The sequence below is a fragment of the Oryctolagus cuniculus genome, chromosome 3 (genome assembly GCF_051225735.1).
Source record: "Oryctolagus cuniculus isolate XC-2025 breed Fujian yellow rabbit chromosome 3, ASM5122573v1, whole genome shotgun sequence".
NCBI lineage: Eukaryota > Metazoa > Chordata > Mammalia > Lagomorpha > Leporidae > Oryctolagus > Oryctolagus cuniculus.
Genome location: NC_142869.1, coordinates 72,032,330 through 72,053,772, shown reverse-complemented (window position 1 = coordinate 72,053,772; position 21,443 = coordinate 72,032,330). Strand labels below are relative to the sequence as shown.

The 21,443-nt window shown below is 41.8% G+C and overlaps 1 protein-coding gene across 3 annotated transcripts in view; it reads right to left on the bottom strand.

The window, feature by feature from the left end:
* ABCB11 (ATP binding cassette subfamily B member 11) overlaps positions 1 to 21,443 on the bottom strand; it is a 110,744-nt gene that overhangs the window by 47,565 nt on the left and 41,736 nt on the right. For 2 of the 3 annotated variants that reach the window (XM_008258414.5, XM_089327898.1), the window contains 7 exons: positions 19,083 to 19,196; positions 12,296 to 12,406; positions 9,065 to 9,190; positions 7,502 to 7,705; positions 5,654 to 5,824; positions 4,986 to 5,196; positions 2,844 to 2,913 (listed from right to left, as the gene is read on the bottom strand). In XM_008258414.5, coding sequence (XP_008256636.3) covers positions 2,844 to 2,913; positions 4,986 to 5,196; positions 5,654 to 5,824; positions 7,502 to 7,705; positions 9,065 to 9,190; positions 12,296 to 12,406; positions 19,083 to 19,196 — 1,007 coding nt within the window. 3 annotated transcript variants of the gene reach the window in all.

Here is a 21,443-nt window from a genome sequence, read left to right as displayed (position 1 = left end):
GAAACAACTTCTATCTGCATTGGCATTTAGGAAATTTATTGCTGTTATACATTAAATTGTTCTTGAATCTAGAATATACTGCTGAAGAGGGGTTTGGTTATAAGATGAAATCAAAGTAATAAGATACACATTAACATCCCCTTTAGTCATCTTTTAGCAAAAAAAAAAAAAAAAAAAAAAGTCTGTCAGCATATACAAGGAGATATTTTTAACAGACCTTCCTCAAACTTAGGCATCTTTTCCTGCAGGAGGCTAGTGCTGCTTTCTGTGTGTTTCTGAATTTCTTGTCTTGGCCACTGAACTGAAGAATTTGTGAGAAATTATAGCCAAATAAGAAATATTTACATTAAAAATTATTATCTTGTCCTAATAATAAGCTGTAATTGAACTACTCTGGGTAGAATTCCATTCATCTTAAAAGTCTCTTTTCTTTTCTTTTTTCTTTTTTTTTTTTCTTTTTTTGACAGGCAGAGTGGACAGTGAGAGAGACAGAAAGGTCTTCCTTTTGCCGTTGGTTCACTCTTCAATGGCTGCTGCGGCCAGTGCGCTACGGCCAGCGCACCGCGCTGATCCGATGGCAGGAGCCAGGTGCTTCTCCTGGTCTCCCATGGGGTGCAGGGCCCAAGCACTTGGGCCATCCTCCACTGCACTCCCTGGCCACAGCAGAGAGCTGGCCTGGAAGAGGGGCAACTGGGACAGAATCCAGCGCCCTGACCGGGACTAGAACCCGGTGTGCCGGCACCGCAAGGCAGATGATTAGTCTAGTGAGCCGCAGCACCGGCCATCTTAAAAGTTAACAAGACATTTATTTTCTTGTTGATGTGACCACAAGACACACTGCCACCTTTGACTTAGTGACCAAAACAAATGCCTTATTATTCTCTGTGTTTAAGAAGTTAGCTGGTGGGGCTGGTGCTGTGGTTAAGCCTCCGCCTGTGGCGCTAGCATCCCACATGTGCATTGGTATTGGCTACTCCATTTCTGATCCAGCTCCCTGGTAGTGGCCTGGGAAAGCAGCAGAAGGTAGCCCAAGTGCTTGGGCCCCTGCACCCTTGTGAGAGACCTTGAAGAAGCTCCTGGCTCCTGGCTTCAGATTGGCCCATCTCCGGCTGTTGCAGCCATTTGGGAAGTGAAGCAAGCAGATGGAAGACTTTTCTCTCTCTCTGTGTGTGTGTCTGTAACTCTGCCTCCCAAATAAATAAATAAATCTTTTAAAAATTTAGTTGGTAACTTTAGGTTGTGATTCTCATGATTCTTTTGATTTCAATTTTTTATTCCTGATTAAGCATACAGTCAGATGTTTATAAAAATTGCTTAAGAGTTGGGGTGATTTTTATACCTTTTACTTTATAGAGCAACTTAAAACTATTTCTTTGCTCTTTTCCAAATTCAATAAATTCAGTAACACTAACATTTCTTAAACTTTTTAAAAATTTTTTTGACAGGCAGAGTGGACAGTGAGAGAGAGAGAGACAGAGAGAAAGGTCTTCCTTTTTCCATTGGTTCACCCCCCAAATGGCCACTGCGGCCAGCACGGCGCGCTGATCCGAAGCCAGGAGCCAGGTGCTTCTCCTGGTCTCCCATGTGGGTGCAGGGCCCAAGGACTTGGGTCATCCTCCACTGCACTCCCGGGCCACAGCAGAGAGCTGGACTGGAAGAGGAGCAACCGGGACAGAATCCGGCACCCCGACCGGGACTACAACCTGGTGTGCTGGCGCCACAGGCGGAGGATTAGCCTACAGAGCTGCGGTGCTGGCTTTTTCTTAATTTTTTTAAAAAGAGTTTTTCTCAAGTGGAAAAAAAATAAATAACCCAAACCTGAAAATTTAGACTGATAAAGAGTAGACACATCGAAGGCTGAAGCATGATTTATGCTTGAAAATAAGTATAATACTTTTTAGTGAATTGTTCTTTGAATATTAAAAATAGTAAGTAAATATGTTTTTCAACTACTTGGATGTGTTACCCGAATATTAATTTTAAGTTTCCTTAGCTATTTTTAGTAAACAATTAGGCAACTTGACAGTGAGTGATATCATGGAGCTGTTCCTCGGAACAAAGTCTCACATTAAAAGCTCCACAAACGGTAGAGAGGTCTGTTGTCCTCCCATCACCCTTAGCAGCTCCTAACTCAAGAAAAAAACTTTGACTAACATTTTCATAAATATGTACAAACACGCTTAGGCAGAATTCTTCTTAACATATAGTCTTTTATCATTAAAATAATTTTTAAATTGAAACTCAAACTATGATGAAAGACTACATTTTACAGTGTTTCTAATAGCATACTCCAAAAATATGTTTTGAATGTAACAACTTTCAAAAGATCCAGAGGAAAATGAATAGCTCATTTAGGGAAATTTTCTCTAAGAGCTAAAAAATACATTTATATTTTTATCTAGTGGAGAAATGATTTAACTCCATTTTGGGTACTCTGGGAGCAGAGGTGTTTGTAATTCAACTACAGCTCAACAGGTTAAAGAATACAGCTAAAGGTATGAGTTTGATCTCTGTAAGTGACAATGTTTCATACTACAGTTAGCTTAGGTGTGAAGAGACTCAACACAGAATTTTTTTAAAAATCCTCTTTCAGAACTCAATAAACAACAGTTTGACCATACATTCTTTCCATGGTGACTCATAAAAAGCTAAAGTTAAACAAAGCAAAACTGAACCAGAGACCTAAGTGTCTATATACCAACTAAGGATCCGTATTACACAAGCCTTGAGAGTGTGCTTAGGGCTGTCCTTGTTGTACACAGATAGTGCCAAAGAATCACAGCTGCACAGGGCTCCTGAGAACATGTGAAAATTTTAAAATCTTCCCCATGGCTTGAGCTTACCTTAAACTGTCCTGGTAGTTCCCTCTGCTAAAGGTCTTCTCAGGTATGTCATCTTCAGTTGTACCTTTTTCTATTGAACACAACAAGATCAATTTTTAAATGTTTGCAATAAGTAGAAATACAGCCAAACACAATTATTTACTGCATTTGCCTGAAATATGATTACCATACCTGATGCCAAAAACCTTCCATTAATTTTATTGCAATAAATAAGACTTAGAACTTGTACAACTGTTGAAATCTTTACTTAATTTATACTAAATTGATCTTCTGTATATAAAGATAATTGAAAATGAATCTTGATGTGAATGGAATGGGAGAGGGAGCGGGAGATGGGAAGGTTGTGGGTGGGAGGGAAGTTATGGGGGGGAAGCCATTGTAATACATAAACTGTACTTTGGAAATTTATATTTATTAAATAAAAGTTAAAAAATAAAAACTACATATGCTAATCTAAAAAAAGAACCTGTACAGCACATTCTAACAAAAATTTTCAAAATATTTAGCAATATTGAGTCATTTGAGCTGCATAACAGCCTATTATCTCTATAGAAAATTGTGTCTTAGCATGAATAATGAAAAAATAAAGGAAACTCACTAGAAGTGGCAAAAATTACAGAGCCACCAAACTTTATTATTTGGAATAACTCATGTATGTTAAAAGTACACAGCAGGGGCTGGCACTGTGGCATAGTAGAATCCCATATGGGTACCAGTGTGTTCTGAGATGCTCCATTTATGATCCGGCTCCTTTCCAACGGCCTGGGCAAATCAGTAGAAGTTGGCCCAAAAGCTTGGGCCCCTGCCACCCACATGCAAGGCCCAGATGATGCTCCTGGCTCCTGGCTTCAGTCTGACCCATCCTGGTCATTGCAGCTATCTGGGGTGTCAACCAGTGGATAGAAGACTTGTCTCTATTTTTCTGTAATTCTGACTTTCAAATAAATATTTTTTTTAAGTACACAGTAGTTCTATCAAAAGTAGTTTACAAGTCCAAATGTAAAATGGTGGAGAAGTTTGAGAGTGGTTGGTTGAGACTGGAGTAACCACCAAGTCTGAAAATTCATACTGATAAAGAGTAGTCAAACCAGTGTCTGAAGCATCCAACTACATTTGAAAATAAGTATAATGCTTTTCAGTCATTGATTGATTCACATGACCAATAAGAATGGAGCTCGGGGGCCGGCACTGTGGTGCATCAGGTTAACGCCCTGGCCTGAAGTGCCGGCATCCCATATGGGCGCCGGTTCAAGACCCGGCTGCTCCACTTCCAATCCAGCTCTCTGCTATGGTCTGGGAAAGCAGTAGAGGATGGCCCAAATCCTTGGGTCCCTACACCTGTGTGGGAGACCCAGAAGAAGCTCCTGGCTCCTGGCTATGGATGGGTGCAGCTCCGGCCATTGCGGCCAACTGGGGAGTGAACCAGCAGATGGAAGACCTCTCACCCTCTCTCTCTCTGTGTAACTATGATTTTCAAATAAATAAATAAATCTTTAAAAAAAAAAAACCAGAATGGATCTCTACAGTGTGCAGGATATGATCAGAGAAGGAAAGGGCAATGAAGAGGGAGTGGAATTGAACATTAGAAGACCTTAGGGGCCGGGGCCGTGGCTCACTAGGCTAATCCTCCGCCTAGCGGCGCCGGCACACTGGGTTCTAGTCCTGGTCGGGGCACCGGATTCTGTCCCGGTTGCCCCTCTTCCAGGCCAGCTCTCTGCTATGGCCCGGGAGTACAGTGGAAGATGGCCCAAGTGCTTGGGTCCTGCACCCCATGGGAGACCAGGAGAGGCACCTGGCTCCTGCCTTCGGATCAGCGCGGTGCGCCGGCCGTGGCAGCCATTGGAGGGTGCACCAACGGCAAAAGGACGACCTTTCTCTCTGTCTCTCTCTCTCACTGTTCGCTTTGTCAAAAAAAAAAAAAAAAAAAAAAAAAAAGGAAGACCTTGGTGTTAGCTCTACGACTTGATCAAACAAATTGGCCTCCTGAGCTTCAGTTCTTCCATTTATCATCTATATCATACCTCCTAGGACTGTTGGAAGAACAAATCAGACAGTGTGTATTAAAATACATGCAAAGCCACAAAGCACTAAGTATGTTAACTTTTCAATAAAAAGTGTAAGTATAATGGAAAAGGCACTTGCCCTTTACATTCTCTTCATTAAGGGCTTGATCTCCTTGATTTCGTTGACTTTGCAAAGTCACCAGAGTGAAGTAAACACCTTTCCTTTCCAACAGTTCTTCATGCGTGCCTCTTTCTACCGCTGCACCATGTTCAAAACCAATGATGACATCTGCTGTTCTGATTGTGGATAGACGATGTGCGACAGAAACAATTGTATGTCCGTGCTGAGTCTGTAAGGATGTATACTGCATGGTTAAACGAGATCACAGGACAGAGCTGACAACAGTCTCTGCATCATCTCCGACCCGACAAGTAACTCAGAGTTTTAGTCCCTAGGAATAGCCTTAAACTGTCGGGGCAGATATTAGAAAAGGCCAGAAAGCTTTCTTGTAGCCATAAACCTCATCACACATTGGTTTGGTCACTACTACCAAGCAACAGCTGAAAAAAAAAAAAGTGGGGAGATTTTTTAAAATTACATACTATACTCTTCACTAGATTTTGTGTTTTACACGCTCACCTTTTAGAAGCAAATCACATTGTCTTCAGTTGTGAGGAGGATTGAAGTCAACCAATATTTTCTAAGTGATACTCTAGATATCACATACTCCTCTTCCTCCAAAGCTGCCTTTTCTGAAACAGCATTCCCACACGCGCCTATAAAATGAACTTAGACTTTCCACAAACCTTACTCAATGCTTCTTGCACCATGGCTTCACTTTCATTGTCCAGAGCTGAGGTAGCCATGTCCAAAAGAAGGATCTTGGGGTTTCGGATGAGGGCTCTAGCGATGGCTACTCGTTGTTTCTGACCACCACTCATCTGGCCTCCTCCTTCTCCAACAAGGGTGTCAAATTGCTAGGAAGAAGGTCACACCAGCCATGAAGGGAGAATTTGATGGCTCCAGACAGGTGCCTAATACCACGTCCCTTCTAGCTTCCTCCTCAAGTGTAATTTTTCATAGGTACAGTTATCATAGAAAAGAAAAAAACTCTTCCCAAAGTAGATGATTGTCTAATTAATATTTGCATGTGAGTTAAAAATTGATTTGTTGACCTAAATGAAAGATCTCTGTGAGTGAGATCCCAGTGGAAAGAACAGGTCATCAAAGAAGGAGGTACCTTTCTCTGAAGGGAGGAGAGAACTTCCACTTTGACTATGGCCTTGTCTAAATAAGGTTGGAGTTGGTGAACTCAAGAGGCTTCCATAGCCTTAGCAGCTCATGATGAGAGCCTCGGGTGATTACTGATGTCTTAAATAAGAGTGTCAATTGTTAAATTGACAACAGGAGTCGCTGTGCACTTACTCCCCACGTAGGACCTCTGTCCTTAATGTGTTGTACTATGCGAATTAATGGTAAAACTAGTATTCAAACAGTACTTTATACTTTGTGTGTCTGTGTGGGTGCAATCTGTTGAAATTTTACTTAGTATATACTAAGTTGATCTTCTGTATATATAAAGATAATTAAAAATGAATCTTAATGAAGAATGGGATAGGAGATGGAGTAGGAGATGGGATGGTTTGCAGGTAGGGGGTGGTTATGGGGGGAAAAACTGCTATAATCCCAAAGTTGTACCTTTTTTTTTTTTTTTTTTGACAGGCAGAGTGGACAGTGAGAGAGAGAGAGACAGAGGGAAAGGTCTTCCTTTACCGTTGGTTCACCCTCCAATGGCCGCTGTGGCCGGCGTGCTGTGGCCAGTGCACCGCGCTGATCCGAAGCCAGGAGCCAGGTGCTTTTTCTGGTCTCCCATGCGGGTGCAGAGCCCAAGCACTTGGGCCATCCTCCTCTGCACTCCCGGGCCACAGCAGAGAGCTGGCCTGGAAGAGGGACAACCGGGACAGAATCCGGCGCCCCAACCGGGACTAGAACCAGGTGTGCCAGCGCCACAGGCGGAGGATTAGCCTATTGAGCCATGGCGTTGGCCCCGAAGTTGTACTCTCGAAATTTTATTTATTAAATAAATGTTTTCTAAAAAATAAAATAAAAATGGATTTATGCTTTTATTCCCAGGTTCTATGGGGTGTGTAAATGTTCCTTTTAAGCTCAACTTTACTGAAAAATTTTCAACCAAAGCAAAAATTGACCAGGATCTTAAAAATCCATCTTAAGGGTTGAAAGCATATACTGGGGCTGGTGCTGTGGCAAAGCGGATGAAGCCACTGCCTGCAGTGCCAGCATCCCATGTGGGTGCCCATTTGAGTCCCAGCTGCTCCATTTCCAATCCAGCTCTTTGCTATAGCCTGGGAAAGCAGTGGAGGGTGGCCCGGCTCCTTAGGACCCTGCACCCACATGGGGGAACCAAAGGAGGCTCCTAGCCCCTGGCTTTGGATCGGCTAAGCTCCGATCATTGCATCCAATTGGGGAGTGAACCAGCAGATCAAAGACCTCTCTCTCTTTCTCTGTCTCTCCTGAAACATAGCATTAATAATTAATCATTTAAAATGATTCAGTATTCAAATGAAAAATGGGTATTATTACATGTCTTTTTTCTTTCACCCTCTTGTTTCTCTTAGAATATAAGGCTGGGGTACCTGTGGCAGGTCCATGATGAAGTTGTAGGCATTGGCCTCTTTGGCAGCTTGGATTATATCTTCCATTGTAGCATCTTCTCTGCCATAACGAATGTTTTCTGCTATGGTGGTGGAGAACAGAACTGGCTCTTGCTCAACTATCCCAATCTGATCTCTAAGCCACTGGATATTGAGAGAGCGGATGTCATGGCCATCCAGAGTCACCTAGAGAGCAGAGCACAGTGTCTCATCTCTTGTAAGCTTCAGGGCGCTGAATGATAATGTTGTATTGTACTTGACCGGTGGGGAACAAGACTCACAAAAACAATTCTTCTTAAAATGCAGTTTGTCTATGGACAACTGAAATCAAGCACTAGTTGATTGGGGGACAATTTAGGATGGAAACACAGATTTATGTGAAAGTTACTTAATTTAACACTGTTTAGCCTAGGAATGGACAAGTTTTTCATTCTTCAATAAACAGTAGAGTCATATTTTACCTTTTGATTTGTGACCAAAAAGGGACTTCAAAATAAATGGAAATAAGTAATGTTGCCTATCTTGCATATTACACTTTTTGTGGTAAATCTTACTTTCTGGCCAGATTACTCAAATAACACTGCTTTCAAAAGAAATTGAATTTATAAGTGGGAGGAAATAAAAATGACTATTAGCAAAAACGTAAACATCATACATCAAGATACGGTGGTACATGGTAAGGAATACCCAACCAAGAATGCAGTGTCTGTGAACAAGGAAAATTCTGTTGTGTCTGCCACATCAACATCAGTGTAACATTACGCGCACTACAGAGAGCCCAGTGCACTGAAGCCATTTAACAAAGTCAAATGAGTCCATCTGAAGGTATCAAGGAGATTTTGATAAACATGACATTGTGATAGGCTGAAAGGGTATGGGCTTTGGCATCTAACACACCTGAGTTCAAATTGTGGCTTGATTACTTCCTCACTGAATGACCTGGGCAAGTCCCAATCTTTCTCCTCTTCTTCATTGTAATGACCTCTTTGGGAGGTCATTGTAAAAATAGGAAATTTTTTATAAAGTATGTGATATATAAGATGTGATGAGTAAATGATAATTATTAATATTTATTTTCTTAGCTTCAGTCTATATAGTAAAATAAACTCACAGAAAAAGATACTAAATTGTGCAATTACATAAAAATGTTTAAAAACTGAACTTCTCAAAGCAGTCATCAAGGGCTACTCTCTGTTAACTTCTAGCCATATTAGCTTTTCTATACTTAGAATTTTCAAAACTTTAGGAAATAATAATGATTTTCTTATATACACAAAAAGAAGTGGAACAGAGACTTCACCGAAGAGGCAGCAATTCCCACAGTTACCACTGTACAGTTATAGTACCCAGCACCCAGGACGGGCTACTTATTCACTGAGCACCATCACCATGCAGGAAGTTTGTCATGTCAATTCAGCCAAAAATCATTAAGTCAATGCCTGTGCTAGGACAATGTCAGAGTATGACAGGCCTTTCCATTTGACAAGTACCATCATTTACTCTCTTCTATCCCCATTTATTGAGAAGTTCCTGGAAGATACACACCATGCCTTCAGTGGGGTCATAGAATCGTTGAATGAGCTGCAATGCTGTGCTCTTTCCAGCACCACTGGGGCCTACCAGAGCTGTCATTTCCCCTGGTTTAATGACCATGCTGAGGTTATTTAAAATCTGGAGAAGAAAGAAAACAATAGAATTCAGATTGCCACGGTGTACTAAATCAAGTAATGAAGCTACAAGTTAGAGCACCAGGTGAGGACACCCTGTGTACATGTGTGTTGACCGATGGCCCCAAAGCAGTATCCATCAATACCCATAAAATCACTTGCAAAAGGAAACAGGGCCTCGGAGACAGGTTTTAGAAATCTGTATTTATTACCTACTAGCTTTGGCTGAAAATAAAACGTAAGCCTTGTTAATTTTTAAAATTATGTTCCAAAGTCTAATTTAAAACTATGAACATATTAGGTTACCCCAAGGAAACTATCCCAATTAATTAAAGAAAAAAACCATTAAGTTACAAATATTCTAACTTAGGGGCTGCGCTGTGGCGTAGTAGGTAAATCCGCTACCTGTGGCACTGGCATCTCATATGGGCACCAGTTTGAGTCCTGGCTGCTCCAATTCCGATCCAGCTCCCTGATAATGCATCTGGAGGGCAGCAGAGGATAGCCCAAATACTTGGGCGCCTGCACTCACGTGGGAGACTCCTGGCTCTAGCCTGGCCCAGTCCCAACCATTTGGAGAATGAACCAGCGGATAAAGGGTCTCTCTCTCTCTCTGTCTCTCTCTTTCACTCTCTGTGGCTCTGCCTTTCAAATAAATATAGGGAGACCTAGAAAGAGGTCCCAGCTTCCAGTTTTGGTCCAGCATAGTCCAGTCTTTTGAGGGCATTTGGGAAGTGAACAAGCAGATGAGAGCTCTCTCTTTCCATCTTTGCTTCTCAAACAAGAGAAATAAATAATAAATTAACAATGTTTTAAAGCAAAAAGAAAGGATTTTGAATGTTTTTACCCAGAGAAATGATGTTTGAGGAGTAAGATAAACTTACCCTGACTTGAGCATTACATAATGTATACATGTATCAAAATATCACATGGTATCCATAAATATGTACAATATCTATGTGCTGTGCCTATTAAAAAAAGTAATTATTTTTTTAAAGGTAGGGACTGTGGACTAAATTCTGGTAGGTATTGAGAGGGAAAAATACACAGCTCCCTCATATCTGCCAGATATTTCCACCAGTTAGAGGGGACTTTCGTACTGATTATATGAAGGTGATTTGGGGTCCTCTGTGTGACAAAATCTCATGTTTCGTTTCACACTAGACAGTCAAGTTTACAAATGCATTTCCACTTACTGGCTTGCATTAGATGGTAAGCTCCCCAGGGAAGGCAGGCATTTAGTGCTTTTGTTTTTTAACATTAATGTCAAAGTACAATGTGGTGCCCAGTAGGGCGAAATACATACTCACAGTATGAATGAAGACTATTTATGGATCTAAGTAAGGAAGTGTTATTAAATAAATGATTGGTGCTAGTAATAGAAGACAGAACAGAAATTATTTAAATGTGTTTTAGTTTAACCAGTATTTGTTGAGCAACTGCAGTGAGCTGACTGTGAATAGCTACTATACAGTTTGAGAGATCCATTCATAAATATTTACTAAATGAGTGAGGAATGCCTTGTGATTTATATTGTACAATGGATTTTTGCATACATTATGACATTTGATGTTGAGGTATATATATATTATACAATAATAAAAATACTTCAAATATCTAATCAGAATATAAACTCACATATTTGCTGTGTTTTATATATTTATATGTGTTGGTTAAATGGGTAAACATTTATATACTTGTAATACATACTCAGAGATGTACATTTATGTATATTTCTGTAACATCAATGTATGTCTCTAGGTAATATATTCTATATATTAATATCTACATATATTATAAATATTATAACATATATATATCTAGCACATACACATCTAAAAGTACTCCAAAAAGTTTGTGAAAGAGATGGAATTTCAGGGTGGACATTCAGCCTAGTAGTTAAGGTAGCTACTGTGTTGCCCATACCGGTGTCTCATATTGGAGTACATAGGTTTAGTCCCTGACTCTGGCTCCTGACTCCAGCTTCCTGCTAATGCAGTGCCCTGGAAGCAATAGTGATGGCTCAAGGAATTGGGTTCCTATCACCCATGTGGGGGACCTGGATTGAGGTCCTGACTCCTTGCTTTGTCACTGGCCCAGACCTGGCTGTTATGGGCATTTAGGGAAATGAAGTAGTAAATGAAAGCTCTTTCTCTGGCTCTCTCTCTCTCTCTGCCTGCCTCTCAAATTAAAGAGAAAAATAAAAGAAAGATGGATTAAAATACATATATTTTGGTATGAAGGTTTTGAAAACCATTTGTAATATTTTCATAACATATTTTCTCTGAACTTTTTGAAGAAATTCACATCTAATATTTACCTCTTTCTCTCATCTTTATGTGTGTGTGTGTGTGTGCCCTATATTGTAGGTGTGTAGTATCAACATTAAATGCACTGATGAGATTCAGTTCTGTAGGAACAGCAGAAATGTTATTAATAAAAGGTGGCTAGAGATCTTCTGTTTAAAATGAAGAATAAATCTCATTTCAAAGCCATTTGTGGGGAGTAGAGCATAATTTCCTATACAGCAAATTTTCTTTAAAGATACTTGTTTTGTAGACACAAGAAAACAGTACATTCCCATAATCATGTACAGTCATCTAATACAAGACACATGTACGTAATATTATAAGGCTACCTTCCTGTAAGTACTGAGTCAACGACCTTGGTGAACTTATAGATGAAAATAGACAGACAGTAGTCCTCCTTTGCTGCTTCCTGCTCTACCTGCTCAGTGTGCTCACCTCCTGCAGTCTCTAAGGAGGTGGTGATGAAGCTGTGCTTCTTGATTGTTTTGGATGCCTTGCAGTTCATTTGGCAAGTGCCTACAATGACAGGCCCTGTCACTCATTTCAACAGAGCACCCTACAGGTGACTCAGTCTGAATGAGCTGCTAGACTACGTGCCAACCAGAAGGATTTGCACAGGATGGGTATGATAAAGGAGTGTGGAGTCCCCTGAGATAGCTCAAAAACTGCTAGAGAAACAGGCTGCTGTTCCCTCTCCAGGAAACAGAGGCAGGTGAGCCATCTGTGGCTCAGGAAATGACTACCGTGCCCTCCCCTTCAAAACATGTCCACTGTTCCTGGGAGGGCAGACTGGAACTCACCTTCACTTCTGGTCTGGAAGGGTAGTGGAAGGTCACATTATGGAATTCGATTTCACCCTTGATTCTCTCCAGCTTGTAACCATCTTCTGACATGCAATCAATGATGGGTTTCTGGAACGAACAGAAAAGGGATATAGCAACAGGTATACATGCATTTACTGTCCATCTTAGCTCAGATTTACTCATGTAACATACAAAAACCAGGTGAAACACTTCAGAGATATGTTAAAGGTAAGTTGCCTCCACATTAAATATTCACTAATTAAAGTGAAATAATTACTACTTATCGAGACAGTACTGTATTACTATATATTATGAATAATACTATTTATGAAAAATTAATAGAGATGAAAAGTTTTCAAGATGGCAGAATAGGGAGGGAGCTTACTGCTCTAGTCTAGGGGAAGAGAGTTAAAAAAAAGTGGAGAGAGTGCAATTTTAGGGAAGAGTTAAGGAGAAAATGGCAAAGGCATCTTCAAGCAAAGGGACACTGAGGACCTACATGGAGGATAGGTAGCACACAACTCAGGACCCCAGCAGCTGACAGCCTCAGCACCAGCTTTGGAGTGAGGTGAGACCAGAATGCAGCAGCCCAAGCCATTGGCAAAAAAGCTGTGCTAAAAGCCTGGCAGGAGTCTGGCTTGGAGCCCTGTGGGGGACAGTGTACCTGCCAAACCAGAGGGAAAAAAAGGAGGGGCATGTTCTCTCTCCCTGATCACCCAGCAAAGGTGTACTGTAACTAGCTTAGAGAGGGCAGGTGCTATTTTGGACATACAAAATAGCTGTGCCAGCGCATGTTCATGCACTCAGCAACCAGCTGAGAGGAAATTCCTGAGTTTGGCTGGGAGAACTGACAGGAGACTGGGAGTTCGTGACTGGGAGTCTTGTGTGCTGGGACTGTGAAAACACTGTGGCTGCATGAGAGGGTACAGGGTATGGCTGGGTCTTTGGGAAGTCACTGTGGGCAGCTCCACATGCCTGGGGCTCCATGATTCCTTGGTGAGGGTCATTGCTGAAGGATCTGTGTCACACCAAGGACTGTGGGGATCCTTTGTGTAGTTCTTGTGGCAGCGTGGACGAATATTATACCCACTGGGATTAGCACCCAGGCATTGGTCTCTTTTGAGGAGAGGAGGTGAGTGTGAGACTACACCAACACAGCTGAACAAATCTCTCGTCTGATAAAAAAAAAAAAAAAAAAACAGGAAATTTACCATGTCCAACTTGGGTATCACCTTGGACACCCTAGAGCACTGAACAGAGCTCCCTAACCACACCCAGCACACACCTTCGGGTATTCACTGAAAGAGTAGACACTCCATTAAGCCACAGAGGTATAGTTCAAAGATAAAAGCTACCATAGCGGGGGGAAAAAACCCTCTGGGCCAGTGCTATGGTGCAGTAGGTTAAAGCCCTGGCCTGCAGGGCAGGCATCCCATATGGGCGCCAGTTTGAATCCCGGCTGCTCCATTTCTGAACCAGCTCCCTGCTAATGCACCTGGAAAAGCAGCAGACAATGGTCCAAGTGCTTGGGCCCCTGCAGCCACATGGGAGACCCAAAAGAAGTGTCAGGCTCCTGGCTTCAGATCAGCTCAGCTCCATCCATTGCGGCCATTTGGAGAATGAACCAGCGGATGGAAAACCTCTCTGTCTAGCTCTACCTCTGAGTGTAACTCTGTCTTTCAAATAAATGAAACAAATCTTTAAAATAAAGAAAACCAAGAAGTATCACTAAAAATGCTGAATAATTAATGTAGCAATTCAAGAAACAAAAATAAGGAACACAACATCACACCCCAAAGAGAATACAACACTTCAAACTAGAATGTGAAGATGAACAGATTAATGAAATGCCAGAAATGGAATTTAAAAAATTGACCATAGGATTACTTAAAAGTAATCAGAAGCAAATTCATGAACTAAAGAAATCCATACATGACATGAATGGAATTTTTCCCATTAAATTGAGATTTCAACAGGCAGAATGGGCAGTGAGAGGGACAGAGAGACAGGTCTTCCTTTGCCATTGGTTCACCCTCCAATGGCCACCGCAGCCGGCGTACCGCGCTGATCCGAAGGCAGGAGCCAGGTGCTTCTCCTAGTCTCCCATGGGGTGCAGGGCCCAAGCACTTGGGCCATCCTCCACTGCCTTCCCGGGCCACAGCAGAGAGCTGGCCTGGAAGAGGGGCAACTGGGACAGAATCCGGCGCCCTGACCGGGACTATTTTAAAGAGAAATTAAACCAAAATATTGCAAATGAAGAATTCAACAGAACAAATAAAAAATATGGTGGAAAACCTTAACAGCAGACTTGATGAGGCAGTAGAAAGAATATCCAAGTTAGAAGCAAATCTCTGGAAATTTCAGTCAGACCAAAAAAAAAAAAAAAAAAAAAAAAAAAAAAAAAAAAAAAAAACAACAGTGTCAGAGATTTATGTGATACTTGCAAACGACCCAAGATATGGATCTTAGAGTTCCTGAAGGTGTGGAAAGAGAGAATGGATTAGAAGGCCTTTTTAGTGAAATAATTACAGAAAATATCCTTAATCTGGAAAAAGAAAGGGACGTCCAAGTACGGGAAGCACATGGAACTCCTAATAGATATGACCAAAAAAGATCTTCACCATGACACACTGTAGTCAAACTCTCCATAGTAAAACCTAGAGAAAAGATTCTAAAATGCACATGAGAGAAATGCCAGATTATTTTCACAGGATCTCCAATTAGACTCACAGCTGACTTCTCATCAGAAATCCTACAGACTAGGAGAGAATGGCAAGATCTATTTCAAGTCTTAAGAGAAAAAATTTAAAGAAAAATCAATTCTAATTCTTCTCAGATACATAAAACAATTGAAAGGGAGGAAATCTTCCCAAACTCCTTCTATGAAGCCAGCATAATCTTAATTCCTAAACCTGAAAAAGATACAACAGAGAAAGTGAGCTATAGACCAATATCCCTGATGAACATAGATGCAAAAATCCTCAAAAAATATTAGCTAATTGAATCCAACAACACATCAGAAAGATCATTCACCTGAACCAAGTGGGATTTATCCCTGCTTTGCAGAATTCAACTTTTGCAAATCAAGCAGTGTGTTACATTATATTAACAAATGGAAGAAGAAAACCCATACAATTATCTTAATAGATAGAGAGAAAGAATTTGATAAAATATGACACCCTTTCATGATGAAAACTTTAAGCAAATTGGATATAGAAGGAACGTTCCTCAATACAATCAAGGCAATTTATGACAAACCCACAGCCAGTGTCCTATTTTTTTTTTTACTTTTTTTTTTTTTTTTTTTTGGACAGGCAGAGTGGATAGTGAGAGAGAGAGACAGAGAGAAAGGTCTTCCTTTTGCCGTTGGTTCACCCTCCAATGGCTGCCACGGCTGGTGCGCTGTGGCCGGCGTACTGCGCTGATCCGAAGGCAGGAGCCAGGTGCTTCTCCTGGTCTCCCATGGGGTGTAGGGCCCAAGCACTTGGGCCATCCTCCACTGCCTTCCCGGGCCACAGCAGAGAGCTGGCCTGGAAGAGGGGCAACCGGGACAGAATCCAGCACCCCGACCGGGACTAGAACCCGGTGTGCCGGTGCCGCTAGGTGGAAGATTATCCCATTGAGCTGCGGCACCGGCCCAGTGTCCTATTGAATGGGGAAAGTTGGAAGCATTCCCACTGAGATCCAGAACCAGTCTAGGATGCCCATTCTCACCACTGATATTCAGTATAGTCCTGGAAGTTTTAGACAGAGACATTAGGGGGAAAAAAAAAAAAGAGGAAATCAAAGGGACAAAAATTGGGAAGGAGGAAGTCAAACTGCCTATTTGCAGATGGCATGCTTTTTTATAGGGGAGTCAAAAGACTCCACTAAGAGATGATTGGAAGTCACAGAAGAATTTGGTGAAGTGGCAGGATATAAAACCAACATATAAAAATCAATAGTCTTTGTATACATAGACAATGTTATAGCTGAGAAAGAACTTCTAAGATCAATTCCATTCACAATAGCTACCAAAAAAATCAAATACCTTGGAATAAATTTAACCAAGGTTGTCAAAGATCTCTACGATGAGAATTATAAAACATTAAAGAAAGAAATAGAAGAAAACACACAAAAAATGGAAATATCTCCCATGTTCATGGATTGGAAGAATCAAAATGTTCATAACACAGATTCAATGCAATTCTAATCAAAATACCAAGAACATTCTTCTCAGATATAGAAAAAAATGATACTGAAATTTATATGGAAACACAAGAGAGACCCTGAATAGCTAAAACAATGTTATACAACACAAACAAACCTGGAGGCATCAATACCAGATTTCAAGACATATTACAGGGTAGTTATAATCAAAACAGTCTGGTATTGGTACAAAAAACAGATGGACAGACCAATGGAACAGAATAGAGATGTCAGATATCAACTTACACATCTACAACCACACATCTACAACCACTGACAAAGGAGCTAAAATCAATCTTTGGAGCATGGATAGTCTTTTCAACAAATGGTGCTGGGAAAAATGGATCTCCACATGCAGAAGTATGAAGTAAGACCCTTAGCTTACACCTTATATAAAAATCTACTCGAAATGGATTAGAGACCTAAATCTATGACCTGATATCATCAAATATTAGTGAACATTTGGGAAACCCTACAAGACCTTGGCATAGGCAAAGAGTTCTTGAAAAAGATCTCAGAGGCACAGGTAAACAAAGCCAAAATTGACAAGTGGGATTAAATCAAATTGAGAAGCTTCTGCACTGCAAAAGAAACCCTCAGCAAAGTAAAGAGGCAACTGACAGAATGGGAATAATTATTTGTGAACTATGCAACTGATAAAGGATTAAAAACCGAAGTATATATAGAGATCAAGAACTTCTACAACAACAACAACAAAAACAATCCAGTCAAGAAATGGGCAAAGGACTTAAACAGGCTTTTTTTTTTTTTTTTTTTTGACAGGCAGAGTGGACAGAGAGACAGAGAAAAAGGTCTTCCTTTGCGGTTGGTTCACCCTCCAATGGCCGCCGCAGCCAGCGCACTGCGGCCGGCGCACTGCACTGATCTGAAGCCATGAGCCGGGTGCTTTTCCTGGTCTCCCATGCGGGTGCAGGGCCCAAGCACTTGGGCCATTCTCCACTGCACTCCCGGGCCATAGCAAAGAGCTGGCCTGGAAGAGGGGCAACCGGGACAGAATCTGGCACCCGACTGGGACTAGAACCCGGTATGCCGGCGCCGCTAGGCGGAGGATTAGCCTGTTGTGCCGCGGTGCCGGCTAAACAGGCATTTTTCAAAAGAGGAAATCCAAATGGCCAATAGACACATGAAAAAATACTCTCAATCACTAGTTGTCAGGGAAATGCAAATCAAAACCACAATGAAATTTCACCTTACTCCCATTAGAATGGCTTTAGTACAGAAATCAACAAACAACAAATGCTGGCAAGGATGTGGAAAAGTTACCCTAATCCACAGTTGGTGGGAATGTAAACTGGTACGGCCACTGCAGAAGACAGTATGGATATAACTCAGAAATCTGAATATAGACCTACTATATGACCCAGCCATCCCACTCCTGGGAATTTTCCCAAGGGAAAAGAAGAACATGTTGCCATCTCTCCTTTCTGTTCTCTTATTTTGATTCCCTGGCTTGGTCCCCAGGGTGCTTTGAGATTCACCAGCAAGATCCTAGCCTTGTTACCAAGATTCCTTACAAGGTTATAAGACTTTCTGTCACATAGAAGACAATCCAATTTTGTGAACTCAGTCCTAAAGTCCTACATAAATTGGCCCCTTCCCACTTCTCCAGCCTCTTTCCTTTCTCACACTGTTCAGTCACAATGGACTTCCTTCAGCTTTCTGAATTCACCAAACCTTTCACAATCTGGAGGGTTGCTCTTCCTTAATACCCTCCTAGCTCTCACAACCCATGCATCACTCCTCTCCTCCCAAGTCTCCCCTTGCATGCCTGACTTTCTGTCTTTGAGTCTCATATCAAAAACCACCTCCTCAAACTCCTTCCCTCTCCCCAAATGCTACCACTTTGGCCTATTTTGTTTCCTTCATTGTACTCACCACTACCTGATATTAACTTATCCTGTTTCTTTACTGCCAGTTGGCCAGTCTGGGTTTGAGAGAAGGGACCTTATTTGTTCTAGTGCACTGTTGGATTCCCAGTTCTTAGAATCAGATTCAGCTTATGAGAGCTCTTAATCAGTGTTGCTGACACGAGAACACTGCAATTGCTCCTTGCAATGTTTGGGTAGTGTTTGTCCCCCTGATACCTGCATAGGTTCGGGTGTTGTGGGTTTGGTCCTTAGGGTGAGAGTGGTAGGAGATGGTGTGGACCTTAAAGTGCTGGGGCCTTGTCTCTAGGTCATTCACAGTGTTGCCTACAGAAGGGATTGAGGTAGTCATCATGGGATTCTGGTTAGCTCCCATGAGAAGGTGGTTATAAAACTTGAGCCCGGCCCCTCCCAGTCTTTCTCTAGCTTCCTCTTCCAAGCTGTCATTCTTCCTCCCTTGTGTTCTCAGCTATCTGCCAGGAGGCCCCACAAGAATTCATGCCATGCTGTCAGGACTTTCAGCCCCCAACACTGTAAGCTACATAAACAGCTTTTCTTTATAAAGTCAGCCTGCCTCTGGTGTTTTGTTACAGTCAATGGCAAATGAACTAATATGGTTCTCATATTTTTTTCACATTGAGGGTAAATTCTTCAGGGACTCATTCCCTCCCCTCCCCCACTGGTGACCCTCACTTTTGGTTTGAGCATACCCTGTCTATGGTCTCAAAGATGCTGGAGGCTGCTGCACGTCCCGCGGCAAAGGCTTCCAAACAGGGAGAGGCATTGCCGAGATTTAGAGCTCCAATTATGACACTGAGGAAAATCTGAAAAGAAAAGGGAGAGACATGGTTTTCCTGTGTTTTTGTTCATGTGCCCACAGAGCTCACCATATTCGGGCCATCCATGGGAACTCAGAGGTTTCTCAGAAATATTCTTTGACAGAAATTTAGAAGTTCAACAGCTCTTTGCCTCTTGCCAACACCTGGAGTTTTTGTTGCATAATGTAAGTCCAATTCTTCTGGGTTATTATTTACCTTACTTTTCCTGAACATCATTTTTCTACAAAGCAGACTTTGATTTGAAATGAGTAAGAGTCTAAGCAAGACAGCATATAGACAAAGTGGCTTAGAATAGTGATGTGATAATTTGATTCATTGTATAATCAGCCTTATAGTAATTTCCTAATTAAGGGATCACTCAGATAATAAAGTCACTTAGGTTCAGTTTGCCTGTCCAAAATGTGGGTACACACAGTACTGATCTGCTATTGCTATACTACTGTTACTAGGATAACTGCTGCCACTATTACTACTATACTACTAGTACACAACTACTAACCACAGTAATAATAGTAACACAGTTTTCTGAATGCATTATCTGTATTATTTAATTTAATCCTTAACAGAACAGAAAAGAGATATGCATGGAGGCTCCCTAGCTCACTTGAGCACAACCTGCACTGAGTACTAGAGTGGAATTTGAACCCAGGCTCTCGACTGCCATTCTGTATAGCTCCCAGGCTCATCTGCTGTTGGTAGTTTATAGGTAGAATGGACAAGTTCCTGTGCAGAGCTGGAGATACTGTCCTTTGATTCACTAACAGCCATTTCATTCCCGTGGGGGAAAGTGCCCTGATCATAACCACACATTTCTACCAAAGAGCATTCCTTTTTCTATCAGGGCTGTTTATAATTATGAGGAAAATGCAATGAGACAACTTCTCAAGTTGGCTTCTAGAAGGAACCCAGGTGTCCTCCCTGCTCTGTCACACAGCCTGAAGGATGACACAGGGAGGATGTTTCATCAGCAGTCTATGGCCAAGCTTAAGGTTGGCTCCTGCACAAATGTAGGCTTTGTCAGGCAATCAACTAATCCCAGCTTTTGGTGGTTTCCACCAGAAAATGGGCCAGACTCTTCCCACTGGTTTTCTCACATGGAGACAAATTACCCATGAGTGTCTCTCCACTCTGTTTCCTTCTTGGGTCTGGAGTGGCTGGACCATGGAGAGGCTCAGAGTCTGCCAGCCACCACCCTCTCTCTCCAGTAAACTCTGATTTCCATACAGCAGAATAATTAACAGGGCCAGTGCTATTACACGCAGGTGGTACGCTAGCCCACTCATGCCTTCTTCCTAAATTGCCTAGCTAAGAATGGAGAAGAATATTCTCTTTTCATCTGTCCTTCTTGTTCTTTTCCTCGATTACAACACATAGTTCCTTCCACAGGCTTGGGTACTTAATTTTTTCAAGGCCCAGATTCTTTACCTGAAACAAACAGATAATGGTAGTATACACATCATAAGATTATTATGAGGATTAAATAACATACATTATGTGTGCAAAGCACTAGTCACATAAAGAATAGCAAAGATGATGATCACAAAGAAAGGTCCCATGCTTCAGAGGTGGTGAGGGGAGCAGACAGAAAAGTTCTGAGGGTCTAAATTGATTTAAGGCCACACCTACCTCAGCAAAGGAGCCTTCCACATGTGCTAGGCCTGAGGCTGACAGACATTTTCTGTACAGGGCCAAACAGCCAATAGTTTATTTTGGCTTCTAGGGCCTTAGGGACTGTGAAGCAGTTACTCACCTCTTCCATGAGGTAAAAAAGCAGCCATAGGTAACATGTAAATAAATGATTGTGGTCATGTCACAGCAAACATTATTTATAAAACAGGAAGTGGGCTGCATTTGTCCTGTGGACTGCAGTTTTCTGGCTCTTGGCCCGAATTCCATACTGACTTACTAGAGGCCTAAATTGAGGTTTTGGCGCAAAGTCTCATTCAACCTGACTTTACAAGCTATTGCATCACGCAAATGTCTCTCTCCAGGTTCTTAGGGCACAAGCAAAGGAGACAGGATGGATGCATGGGCCAACACATCACAATATTCAGTACATATGCAAATAGATCAGCATCTTTCACCCTGAAGGTAACACTCATTAGCCCAGTGCACAATCATGTGGGAGGAACATGGGAAGAGAGACTGCTGCAGAACAACCTATCTGTGAGTATACTGTGCTGGAGAAAGGGGCTCTGCAGATCCTTGGAAGATAGATCCAGAGGCAGGTAA